General features: G+C 43.0%; 1 protein-coding gene across 1 annotated transcript in view; it reads left to right on the top strand.

The window, feature by feature from the left end:
• GPATCH8 (G-patch domain containing 8) overlaps positions 1 to 18,339 on the top strand; it is a 79,405-nt gene that overhangs the window by 11,435 nt on the left and 49,631 nt on the right. The window contains 1 exon segment of the mRNA XM_037887153.2: positions 18,160 to 18,234. Coding sequence (XP_037743081.1) covers positions 18,160 to 18,234 — 75 coding nt within the window.

The raw sequence follows: 18,339 nt of genomic DNA, 5'->3' as shown, positions 1-18,339 counted from the left end.
AATTGGTGGGGGGGTATTAAACAGTCAGGAAACTTGGAACTGCAACTGTTTCTCATCCCATTATGTGGGGGAGATGATGGGAAAATCCCCATGTACAGGAATATGGTCTGTAGTCCACTTTCTAAAAGGCCAAAGGCCTCCACCTGTGCGTGCTGGGAAGGTTGGGTTGCGGGCTGCCTAAAGATTGTTGTCCCAGGACCCTTTGGGTGGGGGAAGAAACATCTTCTTTTATGTCTTGGCTAGTAAATAACTCAGGATAACTCATCACCATCTTTTCTTCTTTCCTCTTCCCAGCCTTTTCTTCCTTTTTCCCCTTTAACCTCTCTTCTCCCCTTCACTTACCCTCACTTAGGCATGGTCTGTGTGAGAAAGTTGCCGTGGATTAACTAAAGGTGTAATTTTAAACCAATGTATACACCTTTGCAGACACTTTTGTTTCAGTTTGAGTGATGGTTTTGTTTAAACTAATTCCTAATCAATTTAAGCTAAACCAAAATAATCCTTTTTTTAAAGTAAAATAAGTGTCCGGACAGGCTCTTGCATCAGTTTAAATAAATAGGTTTAAAATCGTATCCTTAGTTAAACCACTGCAACTCTTCTATGTAGATAAGCTCTAAGTCATGCAGACATCCCCCCCTTTCTCAGTCTCTCACTCAGATATTCCTGTCCCTGGGAGCTGCCAGGCTTCAGAATCATCTACTGCACTGACTCTACTTGTGAGTAGAGACTATGTATTCAAAAAAGATGAGGCAATCTAGCATAGGAGTCAGAGTAGCAGCCATGTTAGTCTGTATTCGCAAAAAGAAAAGGAGGACTTGTGGCACCTCAGAGACTAACAAATTTATTTGAGCATAAGCTTTCGTGAGCTACAGCTCACTTCATCGGATCCATAGGAGTGTCTCCTCTAACCCCAGTTTTGACCAGACCAATGCTGCCCCTTCTCGGTAACGGTTGTTGGCTGTGTTGAAGAGCTAAAGACCAGCTTGCACTCCAGGGTGGTTTGCTTTAATTCAACAAGCTGGAAACCTTTGATTTAAATAATTGGTTTTAATCTTAGAGAGACAAGATGGATGAAGTAGTATCTTTTATTGGATCAACTTCTGTTGATGAGAAAGACGAGCTTTTGAGCCAAACAGAGCTCCTCTTCAGGTCTGGAAAAAGTATTGTCACAGCAAAATGCAAGGTGGAACAGTCTGTCTGTCTCTCACCAACAGAAGTTGGTCAAATGAACGATATTACCTCACCCACCTTGTGTGTCTAATGTCCTGGGACCAACACGACTACAACTATACTGCCTACAATTTTAATCTTGTCACATTTGTACTTTTTTAGTTATTTTCCTAAAGAAAAATAAATTCTCATTGTTTGGAAACATTAAAACATGTTGATTTGTAAGTACATGTAGATTTTACACTAAATTTGGTACATTTTGCAAACCGGGAAGATACACTAATTCTGTACACGCTTATTTAAGCCATTATATAGCTTAATGCATGTACTTTTATTCAGATTTTTAAATTATACAGTTTGTTAGAAAATGGTGAATGCACGTTTATTTACTAGATTAATTTTGTACTTGCTGATGTCAGATGCATTTGGATGGAAATTATAATTCAATTAAAAATGCACAAACAGCATTTTTAAAATTGTTTTTATTGGTTAAATAAAACTACTGTATGTGCTGAATGCATACCAAAAAAAAAAAAAAAAGTTTATCAAAGCATGTTTTGCATTTAAAACTAACAGATCTATTAAACAAAGGAAGCACTAAGTTGATTGGGTTTGGTCAACTTGTTCCTCATAATTGTAGTCTTCCGCTACTGGTACTATTTCATTCTAATTACAATCTGATCTTATAGTTGGAAGGTTGAGCAGGGTAAGGATATTGGGTGATAACTCTTTGTGGAGTTAGGACTTTTTTGTAGTGCATCTACTTTGGTCTGTCTACACAGCCTGGGTATCTGCATTTTCTCATGCAGGAATTGAAGTCAAGCGGCCATCTCTGTGTTCTCATCCCAAAGTGTAGTAATAATTCGTTAGATATACCAGCTGCCTTTCCACATTTCAGGTGTTTCATGGGTGTTGACAGCTCCTGCATGTTAGCTGCTAATTGTGGATTTTGCAGTTTCTGAAGAGCGACAAAAGTTTTTGCTGAACATGTTTCATTCTGTGCTCTGCTTTGTGGGATGATTTACCATGTAGAATGAGTTGGTATGCAGCTTGGTTCGGAGAGACTGCGGCAATGTGGTTTGATGGTTGTCCATCCAAATTCAGCTTCTGAATGCTGGCCCTTTTTTGCTACTATGGCACGGTTTTCTTGTTTTCTGTCAGCCCTCCCCTGTGGTCATGCTGCTCCCTTCCAGACTCTCTCATAAGCATTTCCCTGAGCATGTTGGTGGACTGAACGTATCCAGATCAGACAGTTCTGAGTATCTCTTCTATTGTTGGCTTATCTGTTTTGAAAGCTTAGGTATGTATAGTGTCTGCCATCCGCTAGGGATGTGCTTTTGGGCAGTCTTCCACACCAGAGGGACAAATTCTCCACAGTGCTCATGTGTCAAAATAATGTTAAGATGGATTCACCCAATTCAAAGGTAAAACCTTCCCATCCCATCCTTTTTGAAGCTGAATCTCGGCCTTTATTTTCCTGGGTTGTTCTGCAGCCTCTACTGTCACTTGCAGTGGTCTATGCTGTGATCTGGGGATCACTGCTGTGACCTTCCTTCTGAAGTTGCCTGCATTTTCAGAGGTGACGACGGGCTAGGTCAGGATTGTCAAGTATGAGAGAGGTAGCCATGCTAGGGCATGGCTACACTTGCAAGTTAGAGCGCATTAAAACAGCCCCAAGCGCCCTAACTCATGACGATTCCACACTGGCAAGGCACGTAGAGCACCCAGACTCCATAGCTGGAGCGCTCCTGGTAATCCACTTCCACGAAAAGCAGAAAGCTTGCTGCTCGCTGGCTGGAGCACCACAGCATCAGTGTGGACCCCCTGGTCTATTAATGCGCTCTGATCGGCCTCCAGAAGTGTCCCACGATGCCTGTTCTAGCCACTCTTGTCATCGCTGTGAACTCTACTGCCCTGTCTTCGGATGACCAACAGTCAGACCTTCCTTTTAAATTCTCTGGGAATTTTGAAAATCCCTTTCCTGTTTGGTCAGCAAGGCTTGGAGTGCTCTCAGTGAATCTTTGGGATCCCAGTTCGAGACACGATGAACCTGATTCCCAGGCGTGACACCCGCGCAAAGCTCCAGCCTAGGTCAAAGAGAGATGCAAGTGTTGAAGTAAAGCAGCAGTCCCTTAATGAAAATCAAAAAGCACAGGAGTGGCGGGAGAATGAAAGGAGGGTCTGCCAGCAGAATGCGGATTGCCGGCCCCAGAGCGGCTGCTAAGTATTATGGACCGCCAAGCGGACTCGATACAGGGGTTCGTAGCAATGCAGGCGGAGCACTTCCCCACACCCCCCCCGACCCCCCTGCAGCCCTTGTCCCAGAACTCTTTCCCTTGTGCCCCCATGTCACCTCCAACCCACTTTCCCCAACATCCGGGTTCTTATCGCTACCAGCTGCCTCCCAACACCTGTAGCTTCACCACCCAGCCCTGCAAACTGCCCACTGCACTCAACCCCCGTCACCATGCATTTTAGCCAGCCAGAATTGCAGCACTCATTGCACAGCACTACAGGCAGGAAGGCTGAGTATGATAACAGGACATACACAAATCTGTGATTGTACCATTCCCCACCCCACCCCCTTGCCCTCTCTTGTTTCCCAAGCAGTTGTGTTTCTTTTCAATAAATGGATTTTTTTGGCTTTGAAAACACTCTCTTTACTATTGCATTAAGTAAATGATACCTTAGCCCAGGAAAGCAACAAGCACCACAAGTCAGTGGAGCAAACACAGATTCCTACTAACACTGGAACCACTGCACTTCACTCCCATGCAGGGCACCAAACATTACTGGTGGTTTTCAGCCTCAAATTGCTCCCTCAAGGCATCCCTAATCCTTGCAGCCCCATGCTGGGCCCCTCTAATAGCCCTGCTCTCTGATTGTTCAAATTCAGCCTCCAGGTGTGGAACCTCCAAGGTCGATGCCTGAGTGAATCTTTCACCCTTCCCTTCACAAATGTTATGGGGGGTATAGCACGCAGATATAACCGTGGGGATGTTGTCATCGGCCAGGTCCAGCTTCCCATACAGAGAGCGCCAGCGACCCTTTAAACGGCCAAAAGCACACTCCACAGTCATTCTGCACCAACTCAGCCTGTTGTTGAACCACTCCTTGCTGCTGTCAAGGCTCTCTGTGTAGGGTTTCATGAGCTACGGCATTAAAGGATAAGCAGGGTCTCCAAGGATCACAATGGGCATTTCGACTTCCGCTACGGTGATCTTCTGGTATGGGAAGAAAGTCCCGGCTTGCAGCTTCCTGAACAGGCCTGTGTTCAGAAAGATGTTTGTATCATGTCAATGAAACGCCCATGGTGATCTACAAGCTCCTGGAGAACGGTAGAGAAATATCCCTTCAGATTAACATACTTTGAGGCTAGGTGGGCTGGTGCCAGAATTGGAATATGCGTCCCATCTATTGCCCCTCCGCAGTTAGGGAAACCCATTTGTGCAAAGCCAGACACAATATCATGCACATTATCCAGAGTCATGGTTCTTCTGAGCAGGATGCGATTAATGGCCCTGCAAACTTGCATCAACACGATTCCAACTGTCAGCTTTCCCACTCCAAAATGCTTAGCAACTGATCGGTAGCTGTCTGGAGTTGCCAGCTTCCAGATTGCAATAGCCACCCGCTTCTCCACCGGCAGGGCAGCTCTCAATCTCGTGTTTTTGCACCGCAGGTTGGGGGCGAGCTCCTCACACAGCCCCATGAAAGTGGCTTTTCTCATCCGAAAGTTCTGCAGCCACTGCTCATCATCCCAGACTTGCATGACGATGTGATCCCACCGCTCAGTGCTTGTTTTCTGAGCCCAAAAGCGGCGTTCCACTGTGGTGAGCATGTCCATGAATGCCACAAGCAATCTTGTGTCACATGCGTTTTGCGAGTCGACGTAGTCTGACTCCTCACTGTCAGTTTGTAACTAAGGAGTAACTTGACTGCCATTCGTGACGTGCTGGCGAGACCTATCAGCATATTCCTCAGCAGTTCAGGATCCATTCCCGCAGACCGAAAGGGAAGACAGCGCGTGTAGTACAAAAAGCGTTGAAAGATGGCGCCAAATATGGATAGAAGCCCAGGGATTGCTGGGATGTGAAGCGATGCATCATGGGGCATTGGGACAGGACCCAGAATCCCTGCAGCCCCTGCCTCCTTCCCACAAGCCACAGCGCCAGAATGGGAAGAGGTGCTCTGTGGGATAGCTGCCCATAATGCACCACTCCCAATGCCACTGCGAGTGCCGCAAGTGTGGCCGCACCAGTGTGCTTGCAGCTGATAGTGTGAACACACTGCAGCGCTTTCCGTTCTGCGCTCTCCGAGGGCTGGTTTAACTCATAGCGGTCTACATCTACACATGTAGCCGTGCCCATAGTCTGTATCCACAAAAACAGTGAGGAGTCTGGTGGCACCTTAAAGACTAACAGATTTATTTGGGCATACGCTTTCGTGGGTTAAAAAACCCTCACTTCAGATGCATGGAGTGAAAATTAGATACAGGCATAGATATACTGACACATGAAGAGAAGGGAGTTACCTTACAAGTGGAGAACCAGTGCCGAGAAGGTCAATTCAGTCAGGGTGGATGTGATCCACTCCCAATAATAGATGAGGAGGTGTCAATATCATCCTCTCACCTCATTTTTATTTGTAGATTAAAAGAGGAAAATGAGCATTCTTACTTTTTCAACTCCCAATCAGCATTTCATTGAACTAGCTGAATCTACTGAAATTAATTTAATTTGAAGTATGTTTATTTTGAAAAAAAGAAAAATATATTCAATTTAAATAAAATCAGGTTTAAGTTTAAAAAAAAAAAAGGTTTAAAAATACTTTTAAAACCTTTTTAAAAAGTCAATTTTTATCTGCCATGCTGCACACTCCAGTTGCAAATACTACTCTAGAGGGCGTTTTGTGCCAAAAAATTAAAAGTTCTGTGCCAAAAAAATGAAACTTCTGTGTACAATATTTTAAAATTCTACAAATTTTGTGTCAAATAAATTTGGAGGCTCCAGCTTGGCATTGAGGAGCACAGGCCACTTGCTGCACAGAAGTGGGAGATCACTGTACAGCTCCCTCCCTGGGACCCGGACTCAGCGGTGAGGCTGCACCCAACCCTGACACAGTGCAAGGACCGGGCCTGCCCCAGAAACACCCCAGGGTACTGGCCCTCCATGCCTGGTCCACCAGGTGTGGGCAGGCAGGCTCAGTAAGGCAGGATCCAAGTGTGGAGGGGCTTAGTGTGGGGGAATCCAGGTGTGGGTTGAAAGGGTTCTGTGTGGGACAATCTGGGTATGGGCGGCTCAGTTGGGGATCTGGGTGCAGAGGGGATCTGGATGCACAGGGGCTTGTTGGCGGGGTTCTGGGTGCAATGGTAATGGGATTCTGCAGGGGGGTCCAGGTGAAGGTGGTTGGGGCTCAGCAGGGGGAAGTGGTCTGGTTGTGGGAGGTATAGAGCTCGGTGGGGGGTCTGGGTGGGGGGCTCAGTGGTGGGGTCCAGATCCTGGGGGCTCAAAGTGGTGGGGATCCACGTGCAACTGGTTGGGGCTTAGTGGGGTAGGGATCCGGGTACGGGTGGCTTGTCGAGGTGGTCCAGGTGCAGGGGGAGTGGGGCTTATCGGGGGGGGGGTTCTGAGTGCAGGGGGTGAGGCTCAGCAAGAGGGTCTGGGTATGAGGGGTTCTGGATGCATGGGGGTTGGGTGGATGGGGGAGCAGCACCCTGTACAGGGATCCCTCCCCCTGCAGCTGAGGAACGGTGGGCGCAGGAAGCGGTGGGGGGGTGGTGGTTGTAGAGTTTCCCTCAGCCAGGGTAGAAATTGGGGGGTGGGTCTGACCCGACCTCGGATGCCGTGCAGGGGCGACGTAAGTCTCATCCTCCCCAGCCGAGCCTGCACTAGCAGCTGAGCCTGGCGCAGGGTAGGAGCCACCAGCTGTGTCTTCTCCAGTCCCGCTTCCTGCCCAACAGTGATTTACCTCTCTGCCGGCTGCCCTCTGAGCACTTAAAGCCTGCTGTTGGGTTGAGTCGCATGACCGCTCTTGTGGCTTCCTTTTGCTTCTCCATCAGAAAGTCATTTTTCTGCAGGGAATCAAAGAAATCTGCAGGGGACATAAATTTTACACATGCGCAGTGGCGCAGAATTCCTCCAGGAGTAAAATACTCTCTTGCAATTGGCAAGTGAAGGGAGGAAATTTGTCAAGATATGGCATTATCACCATTTTACACTAAGGTAGTTGAGGCATAGAGAGGCAAATAAACTTGCTCAAGGTCCTGGCTTCCTTGCTTAGACCCCACTGTATTTCTCAACTACTCTGTAAGTTGCTTTTTTCATCGGGCTGTTTTGTACCTGAATATTTGTACTAATGCATTTTTCTAGCTTAAGGGTCTCAATTTAAGATATGACTCTGTTTTGATGGTGTTGATTTCTCTTGGTGTTTAATGACTTAAATATCAATTCATTTCCTGTCAGTCATTTTTTTACTTCAGGTTGTTTTGTAATTTCAACAGTGTCATCTTAAATAGGTAATTGCAAGGCGCTCCTAAAAAAGGGGTGGGGGGGCATTTTAAATTCATACTGAATCTTAAGTAATTTGATCGCTTTTGTTGTATTAAAATTATCTCACATTTTAAGCATTCTCAAAATGTAATTATGGTGTATTCACTTATCTAAAACTCAAAGGCTTGCTGCAGCTTTCACAAAAACCTGACTGCATGTATTTTCAAAATTATTTTTGTACATAAGTATGCATTGTCGATACTTGTACTCTGCTTATTTACAACAGAAACAAAGCAATGTATTGTAATAATGCCCTAGATGGCATAAGAAAACTAGCTGTTGCCTTCTGCATTTTTTTTTTTTCTTGTTAGAAAAGTACAAGCTAAGCCATCTGGTACATTCACATGATTTCAGGAGACTCGTGGAAAGGGAGATGTCCAATACTATGTGAGGCTTTAACAAAATATTTCCAGGTCCCAGTGGAATCTTTGCAGAGCTGCCTTTATATTATGTTTTTCTATATCACAATAGAAGTTACTTGACTTCTAAAAATCCTGAGAGTAGTTCTAGTGCGGGCAATGGATGGGATACATTTGCCATCATAGATTGAGTTAAATTTTTGCTTTTAAAGAGTAATATCTATTATTCTGACTAGATAATGAGTGTTCTAGAAAACCTACTTCCAAACCTTGTTTTCGTTGTGAATTATTTCACACACGTCTCTAGACGTGATATTTCTCTAACACCGACACCACTTCTTACATCAGTTAGGTATTGGAGGTCTCCTGTCTGCCTGTTGACTCAACATGATCTTATTGGGCTTGTAGGAGCTGCATAAAGCTCTGTTAGTCTTGAATTTGCAGGCAGTCATTTTAAACAGGAAGCTTGCACTAAACAAGTAATATGGACGTTGTGATGAAATTGTAAAACCAGTAGTTTTTGGTTCTGGTGTGTCTGTGTCATAAAGAGCTGACTAATTATGATTCACTAGTTTTAGCCATCTTCCATATGTATAAATATTCCAAAAACTACTTTGAAGAGGGCTTCACGTATGATAGAGCTCATAGAGATGTCCACAGTGAATATAACTTAATGCTTTCCATTATAAGCCCCTGTTTTCCGTTGCTTACATCCTTGCCAGTCTTTAAGCAGAAATTTTTTATACTTACTCTCTGCTTTAGGATGATTTTTTTTTATAAAAGGTTTTGCCCCCTTGTAACTCCTCTCTCCTGGATGCAGATCCTGTCTCTCTTCCCTAGGATCAGAAGAGAATTACTTGTGTATCATACATCAAAAGTACATACAGTTGTTCTGAGGTCCAGAAGGAAGTGAGAGGTAGACCAGTTGAAAATATCTGGGTAATGATAAAAGGGATAAAAAAGGGGTTATATGTGATGGCCAGTGGTGTTCTGTTGCTTTCCTTGTTGGGCCTGTCCTGTAGTACGTGACTTCTGGGTACCTGTCTCGCTCTGTCAGTTTGTTTCCTCATTTCCCCAGATGGGTATTGTAGTTTTAAGAATGCTTGATTTAGATCTTGTAGGTGTTTGCTGGCACATGATGGCATATATCATGTTAGTAGATGTGCAGGTGAGTGATACAACCGCATTTGTTCCAGTCCCTCAGGCAGAGACAAACACCTACAAGATCTTTTGTCAAGCATTCTTAAAACTACAATATCCAGCTACAGTAATATACTACATAACCTTTATTTATTAACAATCATCAAAAACAACGCGCACACACACGTACAGTGCTCACCACTCCCAATAAGACAGCTGAACTTTTCTTGATGGCCAGTCAGGATCAGGTCCGTCTGGGGGACTCCCGTTTCTGCACGGTGTCATTGGCAGAGTGTTGAGGTCTGGCAGCTGTGATCATTGGGGCTGTGTCCGGGAGTTGGTTCCTAAAGAACTTCCTTTTGGACCCCAGTTTATATTGTGAAATTTGAGTCCTTTTTACCTATACCGTAACCAATCATTGTACTAAAATTTTACTAACCAATCCTAACAATAGTGTAAAAAAATTCTTTAACCAATCCTACCCCACCACCTGCAGGGACGCAGAGCTGGGTAGGAAGCCCCTGCCAGCCTCGCCAACCCTCCCAGCACCAGCAGGGGTCCCACTCCAAGGCCATACACCACAACCCGCTCCTCTCCCCCTCCCCCAAGTGCCCGCAGCACCCACCCTGAGCACCCACAGCCCTCTGCCCAAGTTTTAGTCATGGGGGTATTTTTAGTAAAAGTCATGGACAGGTCACTGGCCTGTGAATTTTTGTTTATTGCCCATGACCGGTCCATGACTTTTACTAAAAATACTCATGACTAAAACTTAGCCTTACTGATGAGTGCCATTTTTGGCTGAGGCCCTGAAAGGAGCTGTTAATGTTGACATTAGACACTGAGACTGTAATAGAAGACAATTGTCAGATTTGTGTCGGAGTAGCAGCCGTGTTAGTCTGTATCTGCAAAAAGAAAAGGAGTACTTGTGGCACCTTAGAGACTAACAAATTTATTTGAGCATAAGCTTTCGTGAGCTACAGCTCACTTCATCCGATGCTCCAGTGAAGTGCTCCTTTTCTTTTTGTCAGATTTGGTCTCTCACGTGGTTAATTGCAATAGGAGATTAACAGGGGTCATGATGTGAATGTATCCGACACACCCCCCATTTTGCAACATTATTTAATTGGATTTTTTCAGAGGCAATAAATAGGCGTGGTTAAGGACATGGCTACACTTGCAGATGTAGAATCATAGAATATCAGGGTTGGAAGGGACCACAGGAGGTTCCAGTCCAACCCCCTGCTCAAAGCAGGACCAATCCCCAACTAAATCATCCCAGCCAGGGCTTGGTCAAGCCTGACCTTAAAAACGTCTAAGGAAGGAGATTCCATGTAGAGATGTAGAGCGCTTTGAGTTAAACCAGCCTTTGGAGAGCGCAGTAGGGAAAGCGCTGCAGTCTGCCCACACTGACAGCTTCAAGCGCACAGGCGTGGCCACATTTGTGGCACTTGCAGCAGCATTGGGAGCGGTGCATTGTGGGCAGCTATCCCAGCATGCAAGTGATTGCAATGTGCTTTTCAAATGGGGTGGGTGGGGTGGAGTGACAGGGAATGTGTTTTGTATGTATGTGGTGGGAGAGCATGTCAGCATGCTGTCTTGTAAGTTCAGACAGCAGCAGGACCCCCCCCCCCCACCTCTCTCTCTCACACGGCATTTCACACTAATAACTTGCTTTGTCTTGGAGCAGATAAGCAGCGGGCTGTCAGAAATGGACCTTTCAAAGGGCATATCCGCATTCCTTGCAGCGATTCAAAAACAATGACAAGAGTGGCCACTTGACTTAAGGGGATTATGGGATGTTTCTGGAGGCTGATCACAGCGCAGTAATGCAACACCTCGTTCACACTGGCATCGCAGCGCTCCAGCGGGGGCGCAGCAAACGTTATTCCACTCGCCGAGGTGGAGAACCAGCAGCGCTGTAGCTGCGGAGTCAGAGCGCTCTACGTGCCTTGCCAGTGTGGACGGGTAGTGAGCTAGTGTGCCCGGGGCTCCTTTATTGCGCTGTAACTCGCAAGTGTAGCCAAGCCCTAAGTGTTAGGTGGAGTAACAAGTCTGGCTGAAAACTCTGTGTGAATATTAGCCTTTTGGTGGTTGCTGATTTATCATTTTGGCATCCAAAAACATGTGGTAGGAATGCGTCCATGGCAGTTTGAGGTTTATTTCTGTTGGACTAATCGATAGTTAACCTCCATTTAAAATGTTCGCTGGGATACATTAATTTTACTAAGTTTTTTTGGATTCTGTTTTTTAAAATAGAAACCTTTTCTTTTGCAGTGTTCTTTTTCTGCTCTCCAGCCACAGAGATTCTGTAGTAGGTTTATAGAGTGCCAATCATATGTTCATCTCCCGGGCAATTTAGAAAATAGTGATGATGAGCCTGGTGAGGCTTTCTTTTTCCCCCCCTTCCTTCAAGGAAAGGTTTTTTTTCTGCTGATTACTGTGCAGGCAAGCCATTGCAATTTATAGAACATAAGGAAAGGGATTGGTAATAAGCTGGAAAATATCAAACACTGTAGCGCCCACACCTTGAATGCTGTGTACAGTTCTGGTCTTCCCATCTCAGCAAAGATATTCCAGTTGGAAAGAGTACACAGAAGGGCAACAATTAGGGGTATAAGTGAGAAATCCATAACAAAAAGGAATGATGATGCAGGCTGTGAAAGCAAAACATCAAATTCCTTTTGTCAGATTTAAATTTCCCCATTTAGCTGGCATTTAGTCATCATTCAGCTCCAGAGCTCACATTTACCTGAGTGTTCTGACTGATGAGGAAATGAGGTTGAAGTTGCAAGGATGCTAGCTCTGAAGTGACTGGAGGGAGAATACCTGGGGAAAAATGTTGGTCACACTACAACACAAGTCACATGGATGTTGACTTCAGGTAGGGTGAAGAGACTCCGAAGTTAAGGCCCCAGTTCAGCAAGGTACCTTGTGCACGAGCCTAGGAGAGTGGGTAAAAATATCTGATTTTTAAATTTACATTAAATATTAGCAAAAAGAAAAGGAGTACTTGTGGCACCTTAGAGTCTAACCAATTTATTTGAGCATAAGCTTTTGTGAGCTACAGCTCACTTCATCGAAAGCTTATGCTCAAATAAATTGGTTAGTCTCTAAGGTGCCACAAATACTCCTTTTCTTTTTGCGAATACAGACTAATGCTGCTGTTACTCTGAAACCTGTCATTAAATATTAGTTGTTTTTAATGAACCTATTTAAAATTAAATGTGAAATTATGACAGCCTATGTTAAGGCCTAATATTTAAGTGAAATAAGAATAATATTTAGTACCTGTTTTGTTGCCAAGTTTTAAAGAGAGTCAACCACTGAACTGCTGGAAGTCACTGGCTAAGCACCTGGAACCAGAGTTTGAAGTGCTAAACTAGCTTTTGACAGCAGTGGCCTCTTCTGCAGGTGCAGAGAACGTATTTTCTTCTTTTCAGTGTATTCAGCTAGTTCATTTCAATGGCTCGTTCATTCAGAGTTAAGAAACCAACTGGAGATGAAAAAGCAATAGTTTGTTTTCCACTTCCAATCTATGCAGAAAACTTAGGTGTGGGAGGGTGAGATCAACCACTTTTTACACCTTGAAGGACATGGTGACCAAAACCAACTGGTTCAGTTCACTGACTGTAGACAATGCTGCCTTAATTTTAGAAGTAAAATGTGTTTTGATGAACTTTTTATAAGCTTTTTTTCTTATGTTCTAGCACATTTAAGGTAGGTTTATTTCACTAATAAAGTTTTTTAAATGCTGTTTTTGTGCATTTTTAATTGAAATTGAATTTCCATCCAAATTAAGCTTGATGCAAATCACAAGTAAAAAAATTTTAAAAATCTAGTAAATAAGATTTAACATAAACAAGAATCTGAATAAGTGTCAGGCTGTGTAACCATTAATAGAGTATATAGACATAGTATATCCTTTTAATTATCAAAAAGAAGCACGAGTGTAAAGCCTATATTTAGTTGCAAATCAGCATGTTTTAATGGTTACCAACAATGAATTAGAATGAACATCTCTTTGAGAAAATAACTATAAACTTCTGAAATACCTTGTTTAAAATCAAGGTTTCCTCCTGCTGATTTAAGTTATGATTGAAATCGGTGATTTAAATCCATTCACCTTGGTGCCTAGTCCCACAAAAGTCAGTAGGACTACTTGTGCTAAAACTAAGTATGTGCCTAAATACCTTGGTGAACCAGGACCTAAAGCAGTAATGGATGTAAAGGAGATTCCTACACCTGAGCCATTCTTTTTAGGTGACAGATCTGAGGAACAGTCACAGATTGAGAAGGTTTTGGAACAAATTGATCAATTAAGCAGTAATAAGTCACCAGGACAGATGGTATTCACCCAAGAGTCCTGAAGGAATTTGTATGAAATTGCAGAACTCCTAACTGGTGTGAAGAAAAGGAGTACTTGTGGCACCTTAGAGACTAACAAATATATTTGAGCATAAGCTTTCGTGAGCTACAGCTCACTTCATCAGATGCATTCAGTGGTATGTAACCTGTCCCTTAAATCAGTCTTTATACCAGTTCAATGGAGGGTAGTTAATGTAATGCCTGTTTTTTAAAAAGGCTCCAAGGGCAATCCTGGCAATTGCAGGCCAGTAAGTCTAACATCTGTACCATGCAAATTGGTTGAAACGACAGTAAAGAACAGAAATATCAGATGCTTGAATGATGTGAGGACACTTGAATGATGTGATGAACCTTTGAAGAGGACACACTGAGGAAGAGTCAGCACGGCTTTCGTAAAGGGAAATAATGCCTCACCAATCTATTAGAGTTCTTTGAGAGAGTCAAACGTGAATAAGAGTGATCCAGTGGATATTGGAGCAGTGTACTTGGACTTTCAAAAAGCTATTGACAAGATCACACACCAAAGGCTCTTAAGCAAAGCATGCAGTCATGGCCGATCCTATCATGGATCTGTAACTGCTTAAAATATAGGAAACAAAGGATAGGAATGAATGGTCAGTTTTCACAACAAAGAGAGGTCAATAGCAGGGTCCCTTAAGGATCTGTACTGGGACCAGTGCTGTTCAACATAAGAGTGGCCATACTGGGTCAGACCAAAGGTCCATCCAGCCCAGTATCCTGTCTACCGACAGTGGCCAATACCAGGTGCCCCAGAGAGAGTGAACCTAATAGGTAATGATCCAGTGATCTCTCTCCTGCCATCCATCTCCACCCTCTGACAAACAGAGGCTAGGGACACCATTCCTTACCCATCCTGGCTAATAGCCATTAATGGGCTTAACCTCCATGAATTTATCCAGTTCTCTTTTAAACCCTGCTATAGTCCTAGCCTTCACAACCTCCTCAGGCAAGGAGTTCCACAGGTTGACTGTGCACTGAGTGAAGAAGAACGTCCTTTTGTTTGTTTTAAACCTGCTGCCCATTAATTTCATTTGGTGGCCCCTAGTTCTTATATTATGGGAACAAGTAAATAACTTTTCCTTATTCACTTTCTCCACACCCCTCATGAGTTATATACCTCTATCATATCCCCCCTTCGTCTCCTCTTTTCCAAGCTGAAAAGTCCTAGCCTCTTTAATCTCTCCTCATATGGGACCCATTCCAAACCCCTAATAATTTTTGTTGCCCTTTTCTGAACCTTTTCTAATGCCAGTACATCTGTTTTGAGTTGAGGAGTCCACATCTGTATGCAGTATTCAAGATGTGAGTGTACCATGGATTTATACAAGGGCAATAAGATATTCTCCGTCTTATTCTCTATCCCTTTTTTAATGATTCTCAACATTCTGTTGGGTTTTTTGACTGCCGCTGCACACTGTGGACATCTTCAGAGAACTATCCATGATGTTGCCAATATTTTTCTCCTGATTAGTTGTAGCTAAATTAGCCTCCATCATATTGTATGCATAGTTGGGGTTATTTTTTCCAATGTGCATTACTTTACATTTATCCACATTAAATTTCATTTGTCATTTTGTTGCCCAATCACTTAGTTTTGTGAGATTTTTTTGAAGTTCTTCACAGTCTGCTTTGGTCTAAACTATGTTGAGCAGTTTAGTATCATCTGCAAACTTTGCCGCCTCACTGTTTACCCCTTTCTCCAGATCATTTATAAAGAAGTTGAATAGGAATGGTCCTAGGACTGACCCTTGGGGAACACCACTAGTTACCCCTCTCCATTCTGAAAATTTACCATTTATTCCTACCCTTTGTTCCCTGTCTTTTAACCAGTTCTCAATCCATGAAAGGATCTTCCCTCTTATCTCATGACAACATCGTTATAAATGATCTGAAAAAGGGGGTAAGCAACATGGGGCAAAGTTTGCAGACAATGAAAAATTACTAAGATAGTTGAGTGTCAGAGTAGCAGCCCTGTTAGTCTGTATCTGCAAAAAGAAAAGGAGTACTTGTGGCACCTTAGAGACTGTCTCTAAGGTGACACAAGTACTCCTTAAGATAATTAAGTCCAAAAATGGCAGATGAAATTCATCTGTTGATAAATGCAAAGTGTTGTACAACACAATCCCAACTACAAAAAAAAAAAATGATGAGGTCTAACTGATCGCCATATTTGGGGTCAGGAGAGAATTTCCCCCCAGGGCAGATTGGCAGAGACCCTGGGAGTTTTTCACTTTCTTCTGCAGCATAGGCATGGTCACTCGCAAGTTTAAACTAGAGTAAATGGAGGGTTCTCTGTAACTTGGAGTCTTTAAATCATGATTTGAGGACTTCAGTAACTCAGTCAGAGGTTAGGGGCATTATGCAGGAGTGAGTGGGTGAGGTTCTATGCCCCCAGTGTGCAGGAGGTCCCTTCTGGCCTTAAAGTCTATGTCTATGAAAATGCCAGACAGGAGAAGGGATAAGAAAGAGTTGGATGGTAGGACATTTCATCAGATGGGTTCAGGAATATTTGACTCAAGGTGTGGAATCTTAAGCTGTTGTAGTTTATGGGAATTTTGTTATTGCTTTATTGGGGTCATGATGTCACTCTAGATTTTCAGATTAATGTTATAAGAGGAAGTTTGGGATTAGGACTTGGTTGCTATGAGTGGAATAACATTGCTTTTTATATACAGCCTTTATTTTGTGATTTAGAGCTCATTTACAGTGACACTTTAATAAGAGGTAATTAATTGGCACTATGAAATAGGAAGAGCATCCTTTGTGATACAGCTTGAGTCCACACAAGATATGGAAAGAATTCAGATAAAATTTGGTCAGTTTAATGTTTCCTTTTTACCAGGTTGCCATAAATGTCAGTTATGTTTCAGAGTAGCAGCCGTGTTAGTCTGTATTCGCAAAAAGAACAGGAGGACTTGTGGCACCTTAGAGACTAACAAATTTATTTGAGCATAAGCTTTCGTGAGCTACAGCTCACTTCATCGGATGCGTTCAGTGGAAAATACAGGGGGGAGATTTATACACACAGAGAACATGAAACAATGGGTGTAAATTATTGTTTATGGTATAATTAAATGTGTGTACTTCCATTAAAGATTTAATGTTACGATATTTGATGTCTGTGACTGATTCTAGACACAATAAAAACATCAGTTTAATGTGGCACATTGAAGGGTTTTGGACATAAAAATCAGATTAAGAAGTTGATCCTCCCCCCCACCCCCCCAAAATAAACCAAAGTCAATAGAAAGGGTATTCCACCAACTCCAGGGGTGTGGAGGGAAAGAGATGAACAGTGCTGCTTCTACTCTTGCCAACTCTGAGCTCCAAAAGCACTGTAACATTTCAGGCAATGAGTATTTAGTTGTCTAGGAGTTCAAGAAGACCCTGTCCATTAAAAGCTTCAGATATTAATGGGTAACAGTCATCTTAAAAATTACACTTCAGTTTGATTTAACTTTTTTTATAATTAATAGGTAACAGCTGGGGTTATTGCAACTGACATTCGACTAGTATTTTTCTTTTTCATCTTATTTGAGTAGTGTATTTGCAAACACTCTCTGCATAGTCAGTGTTTCCCATGTTCTTATGGGCCTTTCACACAGCTGCAGGTAGAAGGACATTTTTAACTATAGGAAAATATAGTTGAAAGGCCTCAAATTGGCAGGGAAGTTGTTTTGAAATTGGCTAGATTTCAAATTGGCCATGTCCCTTTATAACCAAAACGTTACACTTTATCCATGTCTTGGCAGGCAACGCAGAGGAGGAAATGGTAGGTAGGCAGAGAAGCCCTTCTGCCAACCCCTGGCAATTGAGCTGTCATTCTGATTAATCTGCAGGCAACAAATCAGCCTCTTTGGTAGCCCTTAAGGTACATTGTACCAGTGCGACTCTGTCAAAAAGGGCAGCTATCATGGTGGTTGGATGCACAAGAGAAGAGATGTGGCTTTAATCTGATGACTTGCTTTAGAGAACAAAATCTTGCAGCCTTTTGACTATGACCAATGTCAGGTTTCTGAAGTAACTCCCCATCAAATACTGGAGATGGTTTTCTGCTTCTATTTTCTATTTGAAACAATGTGTATAATTTTGTTTTTGCTGAGATCCAATTTCAAGCAGTTTAGACTCATCCAGTCGCAGATTTCAGTGATGCATTCCATCTGTGGCCTATGTGGACTGTATCTGTTGTATGTAAGAGTCATTTTAATTTTACTGTGATTTTTATCCTACGTTATTTCTTCCAACCCAGTGTTTCTTAGGATCAGCATTTTCACTTACTTTACTAAAAGTAGCATGTGGTGTCAGTTTAAATAGTTATCTGGCATTCTGAAACCTTCCTAGTTTATGAAGGTCATCAGTCCAGCATAGCTGGGATTACATCGGACTGTCATTTTTACGTCCTAATTATTTGAGTCTTATTTAATCAGTTGATTTCTTTTGCTGTCTAGTATGAGTTTGGGGCTCAATTTATATTATGAGAGTGGGAATTGCATAGTTTTGGGAAATGTCTTGATTACCATAGAGAAATAACAAAAAATATTCTTCTTTTGCAGGGTAATCACTTTGATCAATATGAAGAAGGACACTTGGAGATTGAACAGGCATCTCTAGACAAGCCAATAGAATCGGTAAGATACACATATCATCACCGTCGGCCCACCAGCATATTAGACAGTGATCGGATGGGAGTTGATGTGAATGCAGTTAAATTTGACAGGACCAGGCACTAGTGT

Source organism: Chelonia mydas, chromosome 27 (genome assembly GCF_015237465.2).
Source record: "Chelonia mydas isolate rCheMyd1 chromosome 27, rCheMyd1.pri.v2, whole genome shotgun sequence".
NCBI classification, from domain to species: Eukaryota; Metazoa; Chordata; order Testudines; family Cheloniidae; genus Chelonia; species Chelonia mydas.
This window is presented reverse-complemented; position numbering and strand designations above follow the sequence as displayed.